This window comes from Chinchilla lanigera, unplaced genomic scaffold (genome assembly GCF_000276665.1).
Source record: "Chinchilla lanigera isolate Chin_1 unplaced genomic scaffold, ChiLan1.0 scaffold00032, whole genome shotgun sequence".
Lineage (NCBI taxonomy): Eukaryota > Metazoa > Chordata > Mammalia > Rodentia > Chinchillidae > Chinchilla > Chinchilla lanigera.
The window spans coordinates 21,612,874-21,633,951 of NW_004955433.1; the positions used below are offsets into that span (position 1 = coordinate 21,612,874).

General features: G+C 38.1%; 1 protein-coding gene across 3 annotated transcripts in view; it reads right to left on the minus strand.

Annotated features, from left to right (window-relative positions):
- Nucleotides 1-1,035: 1,035 nt before the first annotated feature.
- Nucleotides 1,036-21,078, minus strand: part of Cdh11 (cadherin 11, type 2, OB-cadherin (osteoblast)) — a 157,060-nt gene continuing 137,017 nt past the window's right edge. For all 3 annotated transcript variants that reach the window (XM_005388459.2, XM_013516243.1, XM_005388460.2), the window contains 2 exons: nt 4,952-5,203; nt 1,036-2,361 (listed from right to left, as the gene is read on the minus strand). In XM_005388459.2, the coding sequence (XP_005388516.1) occupies nt 1,865-2,361; nt 4,952-5,203 (749 nt within the window). In that variant the 3' untranslated portion in view covers nt 1,036-1,864. The remainder of the gene's footprint in view (nt 2,362-4,951; nt 5,204-21,078) is intronic.

Sequence of the window (21,078 nt, forward strand, 5' to 3'; positions counted from 1 at the left end):
TTCCCTTTGTATGTATTTTGACTGAATCATAAAAATAGTATATAACAGGGTAACGAGAAAAGCTTGAAACAAACTTTCACAATAAAGCAAGAAAAAAAAGAAGGTAATCTAAAAATTGTCTGTAATCCAAGAAAAAGCATGTGCCCTGTGTCTAGGGGGAAAGAGGGAAAGTGCTTACAGCATGATTTTCTGTGATCTTTCCCCAAGTATTGCTATGTTTTGACCTTTGGCCCAACTGTGCAAGTGAAATCTCGTTTACAGAGTCCCAGTCCATAGGAAGCAAGACTGGACCGCAGATGGCCTTGCCATGTTCACAATCCAAATGGCATTAACTCTCCAAATCCAGCATCATCCCTGCTCTCATGTTGAGCTTACAGCTCAAAGCATATTCTAAAACAAAGGTTTTAAAGTGAAGTTCTCTTTCTTTTATCAAAACTTAAAATGCCATATCACTTTAGGTAAAAATAACAGGAGGGAAAAATCAGCAGTTTTAACTGCCGGAGTCCTACAACAGCCTGGTAAGAGCAATATAAAGAAAAAAAGAGGGTAACATCAGAATCTGGGGGAAAATCAAAATTTTGACTCATCACTCTTCCTAACAACTCCCAAGTGTTCCAGGTGGAGCATAACATCTATACCTTGAACATAAAGGATTCTGATTGTTTCCATTACCCCATGGATTCACCTCTCATATCCATGAGATTATTGATATACAAGGTAAATGCATATTATATAACACATATTGCAAAAGCATAGACTGATCTACATGTCTAGCATCCTTCTCTAGAAGAGATGTGCGAAAACAAGCCAGGAGGCTAACACCAAGAATTTACAAAACATGGTTTACATGATGTTACAGAATCTTGTTTGAAAAAAAAAATTGTCAAATATATTTGATTTTAAATAAGCAATCAAAGCAGCAGACAGGCTATAACAGATCATAAATAGGATTATTAAGGATCACAATTAAATTAGAAATATAAATGGATCATTATAAATCCTTAATTTTTTCAATGTTAAGAATCAAACCCAGAATTAAAAAAGAATCCTTTTTATTTCAAAGATTGCTTCTTATATTGAAGCTCATATTAAAGCAACAGTACAATGTTCATAAAATATAAGTGTGATGCCGTAACATTTTCTTACATGTCAGAATACTGATATTTGTATGTATACTAAAATAAGAACTTTAAAATTGTACAAATAGATACATTAAAAATGACATAGAAATAGGGCGCTTCTCACTGAAACAAGACAGTTATATCTGGCACGTATTAGTTTAAGATGAAAGTAGAAGCAAAAAGATTTACAAGAATCAGCAGTAACAAGATTGATGCTCAAGAGACATAATTGTACATTGTATTGTACATACATTGTATGGGTTTAAGCTGGCTGAATATTATATATTTCAAGTTTAAAAATGCACTACATATAGAGTGTCCATAGTTTAAGGCGAAATTACAGCTCAAAACTGTTGTCCTCTCTAATTTTGTGGAAGCTTCTTTGACAAATTAAAAAAAAAAGGAAGAAGAAAGACTTAGATGTTCGTAACACATAAACAATTTCCCTTCATTGTGAGTTCACCGTTAGAATTCTCCTTCACTTAAATATTTTGAATGCCGAGTGGTTTTTCTCTAGTGAAGTTGCTAAACAACTTCAATGTTTGCCTTTTTGTGGGAAAAGGTACTTCACAGTATTTACCACTTTGATGTCCTTGCAGTTTTATTAAATGTATCCTTTCTGTAAAACTTTGCTTGTTTTAAATGAGCCTTTCCTTGATTTAAAAAAATACCTGTTTACACATCTTCTAGATTCTTGAGAACGCCAGACACAGTTCTTTAAGGCCAAATTTGTAACTTTATTGTTAAGAATCATCATCAAAAGTGTCTTTGGAACCATACAAGTCTGCTAATTTCTTAAAACGAGGTCCCCAGTTCTGTAGATAGTCATAGTCCAAGTCTGAATCTGTGGTGGCAGACTCTAAGGAGCTCAGGGACCCAGCCACTGAGCCCCTGCCCTCGTAGCCATAGATTTGGATGGAGTCATAGGGCGGGGCGGTGGGGTCATTATCTGCCTCCTGTATCCTAGTGTTGATGAAGTCGTCCACATCCACGCTGTTGGGTGCTGGCCTGAGCCCAGGTCTAGGCATGTACTGGTACTCAGGTTTGATGTCTTTGCGGGGAATAAATCCATTGATACCATCAGGGTTCTGGAGGGTGGCGATATCAAAGGCTTCTGTGTCTTCCTCACCACCCCCTTCATCATCATAGGTGATGATGTTCTCACGGACATCTTCTTCCTCAAAAACAATGAGTGGTTCCTTCTTTTGCCTTCTCAAGGTCACAAACAAAACTACAATGACTACAAGGAAAGAGAAAGAAAATAAGTATAGGTGAAGCCCAGTCTCCCTGGATTCTTTTCCCAGAGGAGCTCAGCGATCTGTAAACCATGAAGTGTGCCAATGTTTCAGAAACTGAGTGCATCACAGGAAATGAGAGCCCTGCCTGGAGTCCCCGGAGACACGCAGAACTGACCCCCACCTGTCTCTCTTTGTGTAAAATGCTGCCATGTAAACACTATACGTGGTAACTTGGCAGACTGGAACTATTTTAAAATTTTCCCAAATGAATCCCAATGCCATTTGGAAGTCATCTTCCGAAGAAATAGAAAGATTCTAAATATGTTGACCTGAAGTTTCTCAAAGGGGTCTAATGCTGTTATTTGCTTCTGCAAAGGAAGCTGGCTTCCTTTCTCACATTGAAGAATGAGGACCTTGAGTGAACTCAGGACCTACCTTCTTATAGGACTGAAAACTACATCCTTCCTGGAGGTCTTGGGAGAAGCATGAGCTCTGCTCTATAACAATAAGAAACCTTACCATACATGCGGGTAGAGAGGACATTTACAAAAATCCCTGGAAGAATAATTTTCTATTTATATGAAATTTGAAAAATTGAACCCCTAGATAAAGACACAGTCCAATAGCCTTTCTGGATCAAGGTGGATGGTCTAGGAGGATGAGTGGAGTAATTTATAAGGAGAGCTCAGACACTGCTTAGTTCTATATCAGTCCCCTCCATCCTCCTCAAACCCTACCAAGAAGATTCCCTCACACACAGTCCGATGGAAGGAAATGTTTGTGGCTGCCTTTGGAAAGGGAACCAAGAATTCCCACTATGAGATGCAGGAGTGGGGGACAGCCCTTGCCCTGGTCTTCATGGGGTCCCAGAGCTCTGTGCTTTGTTCATGGCAGCACCTTCATCCCCTATACCCATCATTCCTTTCTGCTTGGTGACTCTTTCTTATCTTTCATTGTGGAAATATTTCACTCTTTCTTATGTTTGCTTGGGTGACTCTTTCTTATCTTTCATTATGGAAATGTTTCCTGGCTTCCTACCTTGACACCAGACAAACTACAAGACAGGCTGTTCTTTTACACACCCACCTGTTCTCATCAGCTTTGTAACATCCGTCATATGGTTTACACATGTGTCAACCCCAGTATGCATTCCTCAGGGCACCTCATCTTTTGATCACTGTACTTGGCATACCCATCCAGCCCAGCCCCTTTCACCGGCTAGGAAACTCTTTCTGTCTCTGACAATTGTTATATCTTCCAAGAAGAGGTCTCTGAACCTCCTCAGGCAGTATCATTTACTTTTTGCTCTATGCAGCCACTGTCCTTTGTTCGTTCCTCTATTATAGCACTTACCAGGTACCTGTGTTTATGTGTTCTTGCATACCTTCCTTGATAGACTTTGGCCTCATCCAGCACAGAAATCTTGTTTAAGATGTTTTTTAATGTCTCAGGGCTGAACATAGAGCCCATTCTCCAGATGATACTTCACCACTAATTTTTGAACTAAGCTCAATGGCTCTTCCTAAGGAGTCAGTCCCGTCATTCATTCAGTAAAGAATTAAATATCTTGGTTCACTGAAGATAACAGTATGTAATGTAGCAACTATTGTTAATTCCTATCATTTTGTTTTGAGGTCACATATCATTTTTGTTGTTTTTGTGCTGTTTTGATTTTTTCTTCATTGTTGTTTTGTTTGTTCTTTTAATTTTTTAAAGAAAAATGAAAACAATTAATTTTTTTTAAAAAAACATATTTGGTGTCAAACATATTTTTTTTGTTTTGTTTAGTTTTGTTTTCAGGTACCGGGAATCGAACTTACGACCTCACGCTTGCCAGGCAGGCCCTGTGCCGCTGAACTAAACCCCAAGCCCCTCATATTTGGGTTTGAATAGTAACTTTTGTCAATCACTGTTCTGAGAAGCTGGGACAGATGATTGAATCTTCCTGAGGACCTGCAGAGGGAGGATTTCTTAGCATCTACATGTGGTGTTTATACAGAGTGGATCATGGGTAGACTGAAGTGCAAAAGAGAGGAACCTAATTCGGCTGGCCAGTGTGGGAAAATCTAGGGATCCGCATGAACCGAGGCATGCACATGGATATTGTAGATGCTAAAGACAGGGACGGTCACGGCCTAGTATCATCCAGCTAACGTTCATCCAGTTCCCTGAGTCCTGCCCACACTATCTAAATTTAGTGTTGCGATTATTCTTTCTGCTGCTTGCTAACCCTTCTCCTTTCCCTTATGAGGCAGAACCTTTCCTCATACACCAGCTCTCTGCTTGATTCCTCATCTGCAAACTATTTCTTGGATGCCTTTCCAGCCCCCCGATGACATCCTCCACCGTGTACTTCTGCGATGTCTGGCAAAACGCGCATCCTAACCTTTCCTTCCCTCCACTTGATGCTTGTTAAACTGCACGCTATGCCTGCTGCGCTATAGAATCACGGGAGCAGGAAATCCCTACTTTTATTTATTTTAAACCATGTCCATAGTGCAGTGCGCGATCCTGGTAACCACCCCGTAACTGAGAAATACATGATTCAAGGAGGCACATCTGGCTATGCTAGGTGGCAAAAGAGGTCATTACCCAGGAGAATGACGATGCAGGCGAGGATGGCGATGAGCGCGCCCGTGCTCAGACCAGCATTCAGGATGTAAGCCTCAGCATTACAGGACAGCAGCACGCCATTCACATCGCAGCCGCAGACTTTGATGGTGAGGGTGTTGGTACTACTCATGGGTGGAATGCCACCATCACTGATCACTATGGGCAGGAGGTATAAGTCCTGCTTCTGCCGACTGAACCCTCCACGCCGGGCGTAGATTCCTGCTGTGTTATCTGGGAGAAGGAGGGAGAAGGTGAGCTTTCAGATCAAGACCTTTCCAATCACAGCTGCGTTGAGCTGGTTGGATTTAAGGGCACTCTCTCATTGCAAAGGTTAATGACCACAGTTCTTACAGTTCTTCCCACTTGTTCTTTAATGTAAGTATCTATAGAGGCGATGGTCATTTGGCATGACAGCACCACGGAACAATTGCTCTGCACTTTGGAACAAAACTTAGAAATTGCTCTTTTCCAGTTTATCTGTACTGAACACCTTCCTGGTCAGTTAACCACAACGTATTCTGCTCGGGTGTTCACCTGCTTCATCAAATGCCACAGGAGCCTGCGAGCTTCAGCTGTGTACTCTATGTAATCATACCATACAATTAAATATTTGCATGAGTGTGAGAACAAACCAAAGAGCTTCTTTTACATGCTTGTGCTTTTTCCGGCTTCACTGCAAGGATTTTGTCAGTTTTGATTTGTGACTCTTTAAGAGAAATTCTAAACTCCACCTTCAACCTTGCCTAAACAACTGACCCAGTTATGAGCCAGCCTCAAAAAAATTCCTTCTTTAAAGAGGAAATCTGATATAAACTTTGCAGCAGATGCAAAGTTTCTATGAAATCCAAACATAATCAACCACCCTGGTTAAACACATCGACCGCTCCTGCTTAAAACACGTCTGTTTTCTCTTTGCTCGTATAACACAGTCCAGGTCTACACAGTGGGCCTCCAACTACTTCCTTCCCCTATATTTCACCTTACCTGCTGACCTCACATCCTGCCTCTTCTCACGTGAATTAACTCAGCCCAAAATGGAGAACTTTGCCGTGATTTTCCATAGTCTTCACTGACTGCTTTCTTATCCCCAAAAGCTGTTCCTTTTATCATGGGAGTAAAACTTTCCAAAGCTTGAAATTGAATTCCAAAGCTATCTCTGCTAGGAGGCCTCCCTAGACCTCATCCTCCATTGCTTTGTGACTCTTCCCACTGTGGATTCCTATAGAAATAGGTATCCTACTCACTCCCCTGTTGTGATTTCTTGACATAACCACTTTGACCTTGCTAAGACTGTGAACTTCTGGAGAGCAGGGGATTTCATCTGATTCATCTCTGGCTCTCCAGTGCCAGATATACAGCAGATGTTCAATAAATATTTGTTGAACAAATGGCTGAACTGTACTCTGGGAAAAGCTTAACTAAATTACAGATGTTGGTTTTCACGTATTTCTCAATCTTTTGTAAGATTTGCCCCTAAAATGCTTCCTTATCTTCATGTTTGTCTACCAGCCCCAAATATTTTTTCCAGGATATATTTTCTGGAGGAGAAATACTGATATTATAAAATAGTAAAAATTTGACTAGGCTCTATCAAACTGTACACACACACACACACACACACACACACGTGCAGAGATGCTCTTATGTGAGCTGCCCACTTGTAGATTAAGAAGCAGTCATTTAACCAGGACTAGTAGTGCAGGTCTGTAGTCCAAGCATTCTGGGAGTGCAAAGCAGGAGTAGCACAATTTTGAGCCCAGCCTGGGCAAGCCTGGGACCTAGTGAGAGCCTGTCTTGATATAAAAAATAAGAAAGGACTTGGGCGTATAGCTTAGTGCAAAGACCCTGGTTTCCATCCTCAGCACCACCACCAACAGAAACAAAAACAAAGAAGCAGTAGTAGTTCACAGGATCATGAATGCTTTGACCCACACATCATAGCCCAGTAACGGCCAGCTTTAAAAAGATTCAGTAGCATAAATTTTTTCCTGTGATAGGAAACCACATCTTATACTCTCAAAATATATATATTTTAGGAAATATACACAGGAACTTAAATATACAAAATTAAATGTATATATTTTAGGAAAAACACAGGCCTATTTGATACCCTGGTGTCAAGGAAAATCTAATGTATTCTCTATGAGACCGTAGATGGTAGATTTAGTCTCACTTAAGGATGAGCAGGCATTCTGAATACTGCAGAAGATAAGGTGTGTACTTTCACTGGCTTCGGCAAGCCTTACAAAGACAGATTTGCAGCCTATCACTACCAGCATCTCAGTCAACATAAGGCAGAACAGCTCTCCCTCATTTCTATATTTCCTGAGTTCTGTATGGTTGGAATATTTTGCTTTTATTGCTGGAGAAAAGGGTACACTTACCCAATAAAATTTGTCCTCCTGTCTGTTCTTTTCTCTTCTAGATAATCACTAGGCCATTCTCCTATATTCGCAGTTAAATTTACAAATTACAATAAAATATTTCAAAATGTAAGTTTATTGTTTTGTGTTTAAATAAGATTTTCATCAAATATAAGTAACAATACCTCACCAAGTTTAGTGAGCTGAAAAGTGATTAATCCATTCATAAATAAAAATAAATGTTAAATATTTTAGGAGAAAAGAAAATTGATTAAATTGCTTGGTCAAATATAACTCTGATACAAATGACATCCCCAGATTATTTACTTAGATTTCTATTGGATACTACTCTGCTACCCTGGTGACATGGGTAAAGGGAATATGAATAGAGTAGTTTTGTTTTTATAGACTTGAGGCAGTCATGGTGTAAAATCTAAACTTCAATGAGCCAGCCATACACGACTGTGTATTTAGATCACAGCAGGCTGGTTCGTACATGAAGGTAATGGAAACTCACATATTAATGAAAAACACGGGCCTGAGCACGACACCAGCATGTGAATTCAAGATGTTTTATGTTCTGAGCAGCTGAGTCTTCTCAGACACACTGAAACGACGACATAAAAGCTCATCAGAGTGCACAGCTGACTGAACCGTTTATAATCTCTGAGAGATATATCAGTAGAATCTCACAAGCTTCTTTAAAACATCTTTTCTAGCAAACATGTTTCACATACAGATTTTAAGATCAACTCAAGAGCTGGGAAAGAATTAGACTAAAGGTCCTTCTAGAAATAATAATTGGATATGTTAGTACAATCACTCTTTTCCCATCTAGGAGCCTCACTTACTTATCTTTGAAAGGAAACTGGATTATATCAAGTGTGCCTCATGGGGCTGTTACTGGAACTAAATCATAAAACAGTCAGGGACTCCCTCTGTGCTGTGCTCCTAGAGGACTCCAGGAACCTTCCACTAGAAAGCTTAATACTCAGTGTTAGATCCTCCAGGGCTAGGGCCCTGGTAAAGGACGAATGTGGTAGTCTTGTCTAAAAGTCTGTTTTGACATTTAGATGGTTTACATTCCTTGAGTCAATAAAACATTTCCTTCTTCATCTAAGCTGCCCAAGTAGCTTCTTTTAAGAGGAACATTCCTTAGACACATGTGGTTGTACACAGTGTAATCTCAGCCCTCTGGAAGGCTGAGGTAGAAAGATCAAAAGTTTAAACCCAGCCTGAGCAACTCAATGATGTAGTAAGACTGACTCAGAATAAAACTGTAAAAGCCCTGAAGATGCAAGTCACTGCAGAAGGGCCTGGTGTCAACTCCCAGTACTGAGAAAGCCTGGGAAGGGGGTGTTCTTGAGCCCTTGGCCTCATGGCCTGCAGTGGTCTTTCTTGTGATCCACTCTGAACACTGATGATAAAACAGTCATGATCAAAAACAACTGAAAACTAAATTCAGATACACAGTGGAAAAAGAAACAAACTAATAATAATAAAATCTCTCTTCTAGGAAGAAGTCTTCATCTTCAGATGAACTACAGCTTGATTTTCATCTATATTATGGTAAGTATCAAGTCACTTTATCTTTGACAAGGTCTCCTTAATTTGGATATTTACATGAGGTTTATGGGTGACCCAAGGAAAGAAAGAGGATCAGTGAGGATGCATTTTCAAGGAGGTGAAAGATTGACTCCATGATTAATAAGATGAGCCAGAAAATTTGTTATCAATCTAAAAACTTCCTTCAAGTGAGTTCTTAGACTGTTTTCCTAACTGTATAAAGTCTCTAATAAGCAAACCATCCAGTCCTGGAGGTCCAAAGGAACAGCATTTGCATTTTGACTCATCCACATATTCATTGCCTGACTTTAGACATATTAAGTAAATACCTTGAATTTGTAATTCTAAACTAAAACACTAACATTTCAGGGTTAAATTTACTTCCATTCATAAAGGTATACAGCACAGCGCCAGGCTGCTGGAGAGGCCTGGCAAATATTAATTCTTTTCTGGAAGCCATCCGCTTTGAGCAGTAGACTAATGAGGAAGAAAAATGTATTGGCAAGGAGAGGAAAGTGAATTCTTGGAAATGTCACCACAGCTTTAAATGCAATTGCCTACACAGAAGGGCTCATCATCCAGAGGTAAGAAACTAGTTCACACTTCTCAGTCCTGGGCAACATGTTTCCCGAGATAAGAAAATGTTTTTCAAGCACCTTGGTTTTTCATCTTGATACCAAATGTGCTCATCCCTGGACAAAGACATGCAACCAGTTCCAATTTTTTTTCCACTTTGAGAAAACCTTGAAAAAGGTCCCATTAATTACTAGTGTATGTCATGCACAAATTGTAGTATTTCTATTAGTGGAAAAATAATTCAGGTTGCAGACTTTCATGTCTGAACCCAGGACTCTTAATCACATGCTACTCTTACCTGTACACTTTTTCATTATAATAACAAAATACAAAAGTGCCGGATAATGATGGTCGCCATGGCATCAGTTTGCGACTGCAAGTGTAGGGGTTATGATGACGATGCAGCCAAAGGAAAGGAAACTTAAAATTTGACTCTAAAAGTGAAAATACAATGGAGGAGCTGCCTTTGACAGTTAGACTGCACTAGTGCCAAGGTTGCATTAGGGAAAAAAAGCCAGCAGATCAAAATTGGCGATGTATGGGCCTTGTTTAAGAACTTGGAAGAGAGGTGGCATGTAGCAAAGGGCAAGAATACACCACTGTCCTCATGATGGGAGTAGGAAGGCTTGATCTAAGCTGAAGGAATCATTCACCCACAACTACTTCCCTGAAACTTTTAGGACACTTTTCCTTGACCCTATTTTTCTTCTGTGCATCTTTGCTGTGAAGGGGTAGAGTCTGCACTGCATGACCCAGTCTGAGACCTTTTAGCCGAAGATTAAAGGCCATGAGCCACATTTCGTTGGAGGGTCCTTTCTTTAGACTAATACAGACTGGAAAATCTAGACCAGCTCTGGCTTCCAGGGACATATTTTGTTGACTTTTGGGACAAATCCACTTACTCTACTATTGATGTAGAAACCTCAGAAACAAAATAGATCCATCTACTGCAAAAAATACTCCCCAAAACAAAAAACTACCCCTACTGGAACACCATCAGTATCAGAATAATCATTTGATTGTCTTCATCTCACCCACTCTACTTTCCCTAGGAATAAGGCAATAGCTCTATAAAGATAAGAATATACAGATACATTATCTATACATGTGCATATGTGTATGCATAGGTGCACTATATGTGAAACATACAAGTACTTCTGTGCATTTGACTCTAGATTTTCAGTGAAGGTTTAAGCTGCAGTGATTTCAGAAGAATATGTAGTATGCAACAATGAAGGACATCACTTAAAGAATTGATTATTCAGGTTTCTTTTTTACTGGTTTAAAATTATAAATTTTGAAAAAATAAATTTAAATTTTTGAAGGCCTTCAATGTTTGGCATCTTTGAACTGAAGGGCTGAAATAATGAATATTTTAAAAGAGATTTTCTAAGTTGGTAGCACGTACACTTATGATGTTACTAGTGCTCGAAGATGAATGTTTAGCCTGTGTGTATGTCTTTGTTTACTTGCCTTTGTGGACACCTCGGGGGCTGTCTCTATGGCTGCAAGTCACCATGTACATTGCACATTTCACAGAAACATTTCACAACCTATATTATGAATTCACAAGGATATCTATCTCGTCCACCAGACATGAGCCTCTCCTTTTGAGTGCAGGGACCTTGCTTCACTCATCTTTTTACTGGTCTTAGAGAATTTAATGGTGTTTTCTGTGTTGACAGGATGAATGGCTGAACACTACTCTTCTTAATATATCTCATATCAATCTGGATTTTTCCCACAGCCACATTTTACTGACTCATTAGGTTGGAGTTCAATTTTGAGTTTCCATTCTATCTGATCCCTCACTTGTGAACCCAACCTGAACAACAGTGCCTATGTCTATATTGCATGTACTTGTCTTGATGAATACTTTCATCTTATCATTATTATTACTTAGATTGAGTTAGAATCAATTTAGCAAAAACTTCTGACACTGATAAATCTTGTTCCATGTTATTTTCACATGTTATCCCAAAGAATTTTTCAAAGTATGTGCAGAAATACAATTTCCCTTATTGTGTAGGAAAGAAAATTGAGAAAAAATGAGCCAGTTTTCATAATAACAGGTAAAATATAAACAGAACAAGGATTTGACTTTTCTAGATTCACTGTGTTTTATTTACACACTGATCCTGGAATTATAATAACATCAAAAGTTGTTACGGTTTGTGTCTAGGTATCCCCCAGAAGCCTCATGCAGTCACAGGTAGGACTTTTCAGAGGTGGTTGGATCTAGACTGTGTGATGCTGGAATTAAGGGTGTGATACTGAGATCAAGGGTGTGTGATTACTAAACTAGTCCACTGATTGGTTTTGCATAGTTGTTGGTGTGGAAAATGAGGAAGGCCCACCTAGGGTGTGAGTGCTACCTCCCCTAAGGGGGTGTAGCCTGGATAGGATGTAAGGGATGGAACTGCTGTCCCCACTTGCTGCTTGCTTCCTACTACTTCACTGCTTTGCCGCTTTGCTGTCTTCTGCCCAGCATGAACTGTTTCTCCTCTAAGGTGTTCCTCTGAGTGCTACCCTGCTGTGGATCCAGCCAACTATCAACGGAAACTTCTACAAACTATGAGCTAAATAGACCTTTCTTCCTTTTCCTTTGGGTGTCCTGTATTTTGTTTCAGCAACCAGAAAAGTAATTAAGATACAAGTCAATTAAGCTAGTTCCTTTTTGTTAAATTTTGCCACCATGTTTTGTTAGTTGCATAGACTCTATCATAGCCTATGGGTAGAGCCAGAGAGATTTCATTCTACTTAAAAAAAAATAAAAACACCACTTATCTTTTTGTTGTTGTTGTTGTTGTTTTTTGTTTTATTCTGGTACCGGAAATTGAACTCACGACCTTGCGCTTGCCAGGCAGGCCCTGTGCCACTAAGCTAAATCCCCAGCCCTAAAAACACCACTTAGAAATCTAATAATTTTGTGAAAGACAGACCCACAAGGAACCAAAGGTGCTCACTTGGTATCACTGTTCCCACAACATTTCTAGAAACACACACACACACACATATACAAACACACACAAAAAAACCACAAACACCCTTCAAAACAATGTGCAAAATGCAAAGCAAAATCTATTACTTTCCTAATACTTTGAGATGAAACTAAGGTGACAATGAAGCAAATTTTATATTTTGAGCCTTAAAATACTAATGAAGAAAGACTGACCCAAAACTCTGATACATAAAAATTCTCTCGGTTGCATCCACAAGTCAGATACTACTGTATTAGAAAAAGAGTGATTTTGTGAGCCACTGCAAAATGAGAAATGCAATAAAGAATGTATGATAAGAACAAGGGTCTTGTGTATGTGTGAAATTCAGGGATGTGTGTATGAAATGTCTTGAGAGTGTACTGTGTGTTGGAAGTGACAGAATTTTCATTGTTACATTTTATCATTTTTGCATTCAATTCTACCTAGGCTTTTGTTTAAAAATAATTTTTCCTTGGTAGAAGGCTCTCTTTCTCCCTCTCTGTCTCTCAGAGTAGAGAAAAAGAAGCATATACTGCATAAAGTAATTGAGTAACATAAGTACAACAATCAGAACTTCAGTGAGATGCAGACATACTGGGACTTTAAGTGAGTTAGTCAAATTAGTTTCCAGAGGGAATTTGAAAGAAAGATAAGTCTGATCCTCTAAGATTTGTTGGATTTTTTTGTTGGATTGAGGAGGAAGTGAGTACCAGGCAAACTGTGTTCTGTATGGAAAAAAAAAAAAAAAACTACAGCAATAACTATCAGGCAGGAAAGGAACATAATTATTTACATAAGTGAAAATGGCAGGGCATTAAAAGACATCTGCCATTTTGATCTGCCAACAGAGCATTTTCCATATTGGAACAATTAACAGGGAAAAATCTGTCCCACAAAAACCTGTTTGCCTGTCTGTAAATTAGAGAAGTAAAAAATCAGAAGTATATTTGGATGTCCTTCAGTGCTGCTCATAACAAAGAGAAATATCCATAATTTATTATTTTAAAAAGTAGAAAGAAACGAAAAGATTATCCTGGGAGAATCTCTCTTGATTATAGTACTCAGCCAACCCTCCTTTCTATGTACCCTTTCTTGTTGGGTTGTTGTTTTAACAGTACAAACTGTCTCCGAATGTATCAGAGCTCATTTGATCTTCAGCTTGACCCATCTTGGATTATACTCGCAAATAATTGCATTTGCAGATCCTGTCTCTTAGGCTCCAAATCCTAGGTATCCCATATAGTTTTGTGGCAAAATAAATAAATAAATAAATGGATAGAATGGGTTGAATGATGAAGCACTTACTTTTTCAAAATATTTTTGCACCAAAAATCATTTGTCTCTTTCAGCCTGAAGCTTACCTCATGATACAACCATTTTCCATTGTACTAACTAATCCCTGAAAAGTCTGAAGAATGTTACATATTAGAAAAGCATTCTCTGAATCATTCTTTCACTTTTTAGTTCATGTATTGAGCCAGGCTACTTTGCTTAAGTGTTGAGATCCTGGCCTCACCCAGCTCATGCTGTATTAGGAGACAAAGAATGCAATGCATAATTAGAATGAAGCACAGTAAGAAAAATAATAGAGGTAATGCAGTGTTGCTGAAACACAGACAAAGCATTTGTGATGGCCCAAGATGTCTGGCAAAGCTTTACCTCAAAGCCATCATCATTCAGACGGAAGGGACAAATACGTGGGCGAGCACATTTCAGGCAGAGCAAAACTGTGGATATGACACACTGGGAAAGCAGGCAAGGTTTCAAGTCTCTGGAACTTAAGGTTTAAATTAAGGAGAAAAAGGAAATGCTAGAGCCAAGTGCATGTGGGGTAGACCACGAAATGCCTTGCTCTCTGAGCTATGAAGTTTCAGTACATTTCATAGGAAAAGGAGAGTCATAGAAGAATTTTAAAAAGAAAAGGAAATGCTATCAGGTATGGATATTAATGAAGTGGAGGTAAGAGTGGAGTCAAGCAGACCTATTTGGAGACAAACCACATAGTCACAGCTCCTCTGCAGGTGATTCCATAATAGCCACTTGCCCTGGTTTGGATCATGAGTGTCTCCCAAAGCCCGTGGAATAGGGGATTGAGCCTCAGTCTGGCACTATGGCAAGTGGTGAACCTTTGAGATGTGGGGCCTAGCAGGAGGCAGTCAGGTTATGGGGGATGTGCTCTGAAGGAGACTGGAGGACATTCATCTCTCCTGTTTCTTTTCCCTATGTGGGCCCCAGGAGGGGAGCAGCTTCACCCCACTACGGGCTCTCAGCCTCGATGTGCTGCCTTATCACAGGCCCCAAAGCAGCAGGCCAGCCAAACAGAAACTGAAACCTCCAAAAATGTGAGCCAAAATGAACTCATGCTTCTTTAAAGTTGACTACTTCAGGTGCTTTGTTACAGTAGCAGAAAGGCAAATAACAAACAGCTATCAATATTAGGTATGCTTGTGCAAGATAACTAATTTTCCTTGGTGTGCTTTTGAAAATCCTGCCTGATGTAAGAGATTATGAGTGGATCACCGCTAAGTTTTCACTCTTAGGACACTTCCTGGCACAGCATTCATGAGGACAGTTTATCTTTCCATGAAAATGGGGAGGTAAGAAGCTGAGATTGTGATGGGGCAATTAGAAATAGGTAGTTTTTAGTAAAAACCACACTAAGTGTTAAAGAGACATCATTGGAGAAGAAGGTCAAATAAAATAGAAGATGCTTCACCCTTGTGAAGGGTGAAGCTTCAAAAAAGCTTCTCTGAAAGTCCACGGTGTTGTTGCTGTTATTATAATAGAAACCCACTGTGACCTCTTCATGTTTCACTGCCTTGCTCATACTGCAAAAATGTTATTTGCTCTTTGATTTATTTGTTTTAAATTTTGAGATGGAGTCTTTATTATGTGGCTCAGGCTGGCCCCTAAGTCCCGGGTTCAAACAATCTTCCGGCTTTAACATCTTGAGTATCTGACATTACAGAGGCACGCCACTGCAGTCAGCTCAAAACAATGTTCTAATAAGCAAGTAACCATATGGCTTGAAAGAACTCCAATTTTAGTGGAGTTAGCCCATTGCCAAGCAAGCAGCCCTGGGGCTTTGGCATCCTGAGAGGTATTCCAATTGTAAGCTCAGCATTTGGTATTTCTGCGCCTTTACTTCTCAAAAGACCAGCTCAACTCATGAAATAGAAGTGATAGAGAACTTGATGAATTTCTATAAAATAATAGCAGGATTAACTGTGTGCAAATGACTCGACTTTTACTACGAAAATTGTTCCTCCTTTAGAGATGCAGAGCAGAGCCAAGCATTTATTCTCTAAGCCTTGCTCCTCCCTCTTCACTTTATCAAGTGTTGATTGTTTAGAAAAAGAGGTTTGGAAATTATGGTTGCCAGGTTCAATATTAGGATTTTTCAATTTAACTACTTTGTTCAATCGTACATATATTTACGGAAGAATGATAGTGATGATGCAAGTATCAGGGGAAAGGAATTAGCACCATTCTATTATTATAAGGTACTCAGAATATTCATTAAGCAGTATGGTGTTATTTGAACATGAACTTGGATTGATTGCAATTGTGCTATTTCAAACTCTAAGGTAAAGATTAAAAAGGAAAAAAAGGACCACAGTTGACATGCTGGGAAAGGAAAGGAAATCGTATCATATAAAATATTCAATTCAAACTAGAAAAACCAAAAAGTATAACTAAAATATCCATTCACAACAGTATCCAAAATATAAAATAACTAGCCATAAACTTAGTAAGCAATATATAAAACAAAAATGAAGACAACTACAAAGCAAAACAAAGGAGAATTGATTCAACAGAAAGTCAAACACATCTGAATGGGAAAGTGTTTTAAAATTTTTAGTTCTTGAATAAATGTATACATTTGGGGTGAATAAAATAACATTTACAACCATATTTATGTACCTGGAAAATAATTCTAAACCATATCTAGAGAAACCAAAGGATATAAAATAGTAATAACATAAAAATTACTTGGAGAAAGCATTGGTGAAATTTTCACATAGATATGCGTGCAATCATTAATGAAAAATATGATACTAACCATAGAGTAAATAGAATGGGAAGGATAAAAAATTTAATCATATCTAACGGATAAGGTGTTAAAGATGGTATTATAAAGCACTTGGAAGTGGTTGATAATTTCATAAATGATATTCAGGAAATGGCTGAAAGTGGATATTATATGATATACATGGATTAAAAGTTGATATGAGGAAAAAAATAATGTAAGGAAAGAGAAAAGACAGGTGAATTAATTTGGTTATGGAAAAACTTGAGAAGGATCATTTTAAATGGAGAAAAATTCATACAAATTATAACATCTATACTTAAGGACATGGCATAGTCAAAATTGAAAGCACAAGGATCCATTGGGCAAATCAATGAAATACTCATAATAGGTCAAAGGTTAACAACGTTGAAATGAAGAAACTTACAAAATTAACCGTAAGTATATATAAATATATATACATATAAGTGCAAAAAAATATGAATGACCAATTTAAAACAATAAAGCAAAAACAGATGAGTATTTGTTAAAATCTAGCTTTACTAGTGATGAAATGAATTGGAATTCTAAAATTTTATTATGTCTAATTTATCATTTTGTCAATGATTAAAACAATGTTAGTTTCCTCTTTCGTCTCTAGGGGGAAGCAATTCTTCCTAACTCTGTACCTTCAGAGTAGGGGTCAGAGCTCAGGACTTGGGACTCAGGGGCTCCTACTGATCCTCATTGCAGGTACAGTAATTATGAATGGATACAGGTACGCAAACCATCCTGACCCTTGTTCAACTTCCTCTTCTAGTCTGGGCCTCACAAAGGTGCAGTGCAGAAAAGTCTTCTCATCCCTACTAGCCTGACCAATGGCAAATTGGTAGAGGCCCAGTAGGAGTATACAAATGTGAATTAAGTATAAGGGAGAGTGAGAGAGAGCAGGGATACCATCCACATATGTTATATACACATATGAAATGGTTTTAAATTTTAAAGTGGGAGATAAAATATCTTAGTTGTACTTCTTTGTGGCTTACCTTTGCCTTTAAACCAAAAAAGAAAGTAAATGTTAAAATTATTGTCAACATAAAAAGTAAGCAAAGAATTAAAATATGTATTGCCAAATGAGGCAAAGAGAGAGAGACACAAACACACACACACACACACACACACACACTGAGAATGCCATTATGAGGCACTGATTAGAGTACAAGCAAATGAGACCTCCTTACTTTGCAAATAGTATTATAAATTAGTATGATATTTACTTATTATGGGCTTTTAATCTATTGATTCCACACAAGGAGATTACTTAACAAAAATAATTCGATATGTATCTGGTAAAGGTGTGTGGAGACAATGTGCAGTACCACCTGTTCACAAAAGTTAGGTGATACTATGTAACAGAGGTTAGGAAGATAATTAGAAAGAATTCACATTGATATATTGATGCAGAAGAATACATATCACTCTGTCAGTAGAAAAAGGATGGACCTATACTTTACAATTTCACTTTTTAAGAGAAAGAAATGTATGCAATGAAAAAGAACCAAACAGTATGCAAAATATGTGATTATTTCTGGGTAATATATTTTGAATTATTTTATTATTTTAAAATCTTATTTCTGCTTGTTTGCATTTTTAAATTTTACTACAAGGGATATGTATTAATTATGCATTAGGAGAAAATTATAAAATTCTTGCAAATATAATTTACTGTAATTATTGTGATTGTGATTAAAATGGAAATTGAAGTAGTTTGTCCTTTTCTGTTTACAGAATTACAGAATTCTGTTTACAGAATTACACTGAATTACAGAATTTTCCTTTTAGATGATTGTTACAGTCTACGAGGTAAACAAAGACCGTTTGAAAAGAAGTAAAAAACAAAATCACGAGCTTTGTGTTTATGTAACACACATCAGGCAGGGCCCTTCAAACACCCAAATTTAGTTTTTTAACTTATTGGCAATGTGACCTCAAAAAAGTCACTGACCATTCTGATGTGCCACATTCTTGCTTCTTTTGAAATTCGAATAAAAATAAATAACATGGTCACCTCCTGAGAATGTTTTGAAAACCGGGTGAAGCAAAGGCTCTTAAAAGTTTTTGGTTTTGTTTTTAAGTCAGTGAAGTGTGAAAAGACAAAAGAGATTAGTCTCAGATTTTTTGTTTTTGTTTTTTCTCCCCTCTTGTACTTTTCATATCTGTTACACATTTCTTGCATTTTTAGAGCTGCCACAAGCTTGATATTACCAAAGTAAATACATCTTAAGTGCTGGGTGGACCAGCTCATCATCTGCCCAAGCAGCGTCGGTTCTGATATTAAGAGCTCGAAACGGACTTAAATGTTGAAGACACATTCAGTGTCTTTCTCCTTGCCCACTGAGTTGGCTTTAAGCTTGAGCTGTAGTATGGCACAAGATAAAATGAAATAAAAGGCTTATGTGTATTAAAATGGCTTTCCCTCTTACATTTCTAGAGGCTCCAAATGCTTGTGCCGAGTTTAGGCAAACACAATAGTGATTATTTACACGGCATAATGGAAGTAAACACTCAAGGAGAATGTAACTTGATGCTTTTACTCAGCATGATATAAGCCATTATCTCATGTTTTCTATGGAAAACAGTCTCGGCCGAGAAATTTGGTAACTCAGTAGGCTATTAATAGAATGTGGAATGTGATTACTCCTTTTGGATTACTTCAATATGTAATTACTTTTAGGAGCTAGTAGAAAGAAACTCTATTAAATGATAATTATAGGACTGTATTTGCTTTTAGGTTTTGCAATAGCTCTAAACATGGGAGTTTTCATTAACTGTTTGCAATAGTTAATAAAGTAATTTTTCTTAAAAAGTAGCAATACGCTGCTAAACTAGTAGCTCAATAGTATGGTTAGTCTCCTACAGAAAATGTAGAGGAGATGGATTGTGTAGACAGTTAGCTTATCCATGGTGATATAATCTCCATGAAAATGTAGATGAAATCCAAGAAGTACTATGACAAAGCACCACCTACACAATAATATGACTCAGTGTAATGTTTATAAAGATAATGGTAACCACACACGACGTGCATAGGAAAGAAGGACACGGCAGGTGGTGGAGAAGTGGGCACAGGGAGTAAAGCCTAGAAGAGCTGGCTGTTTGCAGAAGACACCCCATAATAATCAGGGATCTTAGCCAGGACAGAGCCAGAAACTAGATTTCAAACTAAGCTGGGGATAATATCAACACACGTATAAAAGTTGGACCACAGATCTAAGTAGCCTGGGCAGTGTAGTGAAATACTCTTAGTTAATTAGTTAAAATTATGCTCTACAGAACCTTAGAGCATAAACAACATGTGGGATCACCAGAGTTTTCTGGATACCTGAGCAACCCCCCTTATTATTGACCAAGGTGAACACAAACTATGAAATATGTTATGAGAAGCATTTCTATATCAGAAAACTGACACGAACCTATGCTGGAAAAATAGAACAATCTGCCAATCTTGGGTAAAGCTGAAAACTAATTTGAGATGATAGCATATTCTAAGAGTGGAGGCAGGGACTTTTATGAACCCAAATGCACATGTATCTTAGACAGCCTTATTAAAACTCTATTCATATTACCTTTGTCAGTTCAGATCATTACACATTCATTAAATGCTGGATGCATGCCAGAGTCTCCCCGTTCTGAAAATCCTATCATTACAAAAGAAAATTCCTCTATTACATCTGTGTAACCCCCAAAGTGTGTGTGTGGTGTGCTCTCCCATCGAGCTTAGTGCTGGGTAGAATCATTACTTTAAAGGACTTGCACCACCTGTTCACATTAGCCAAACCACCCAGTAAAAAAAAACCCTAGCTGGAGTACAAAATTAAAGAATGATAAATAATAGTTCTATCTCAAAATGATGGAAATAACTTACAAAACACATCATGGGTTATTCTCCAAGGCTGCTTTTAAAACATGTGTCTCACTACATGTAACTTCCTTCCCATCTTGGCTCTGAAGAGCAAGTTCACTGTGGAAAGCAATGCATCTGGAGAGAAAAGTCTCTGTTCTGAAACCTAGGGCATTTTAACTGCCTCATTCAATATGTGCTTGATTTACAAAGCCCATAATTAAAAGTTCAAGTCAGTTCAAGAATAAAAAAGTGTGTCCAATCACATTCTTTCCAAATCCAGTAGCGTAGGGAGCACTTCTGTGCTTTAATCAGCGTGACAGTAAAGCAGGGAATGGCATGGGACAGTGAGTGCCTGGGTTTGAAACTCAGCTCTAACTTCTATTTTGCTGATTGATTTGGGACAAGTTACAAAATAATTCTGTGCATCATTTTCTCATCTGTAAAATGGGACTGCAAATAACAATGCCTACCTCAGGTGTTAAAAAGAATTAAGTGAACAGAATAGTGAAGGTGTTGGTGTGATGCTTGGAATAAAGCCAAGTGCATAATGGTATTGATGAAATGATAACAATGAGGGGAGAAAGTAATAATATTTGTTATATTAAAGATCTTCTTCAAGTTTGTGGGTTTTCTTTTGACTCTGCTGGTGATTTCTTTAGATGTGCAGAAACTTTTCAGTAAGATGAGATCCCAGTTGTTGATTCTTT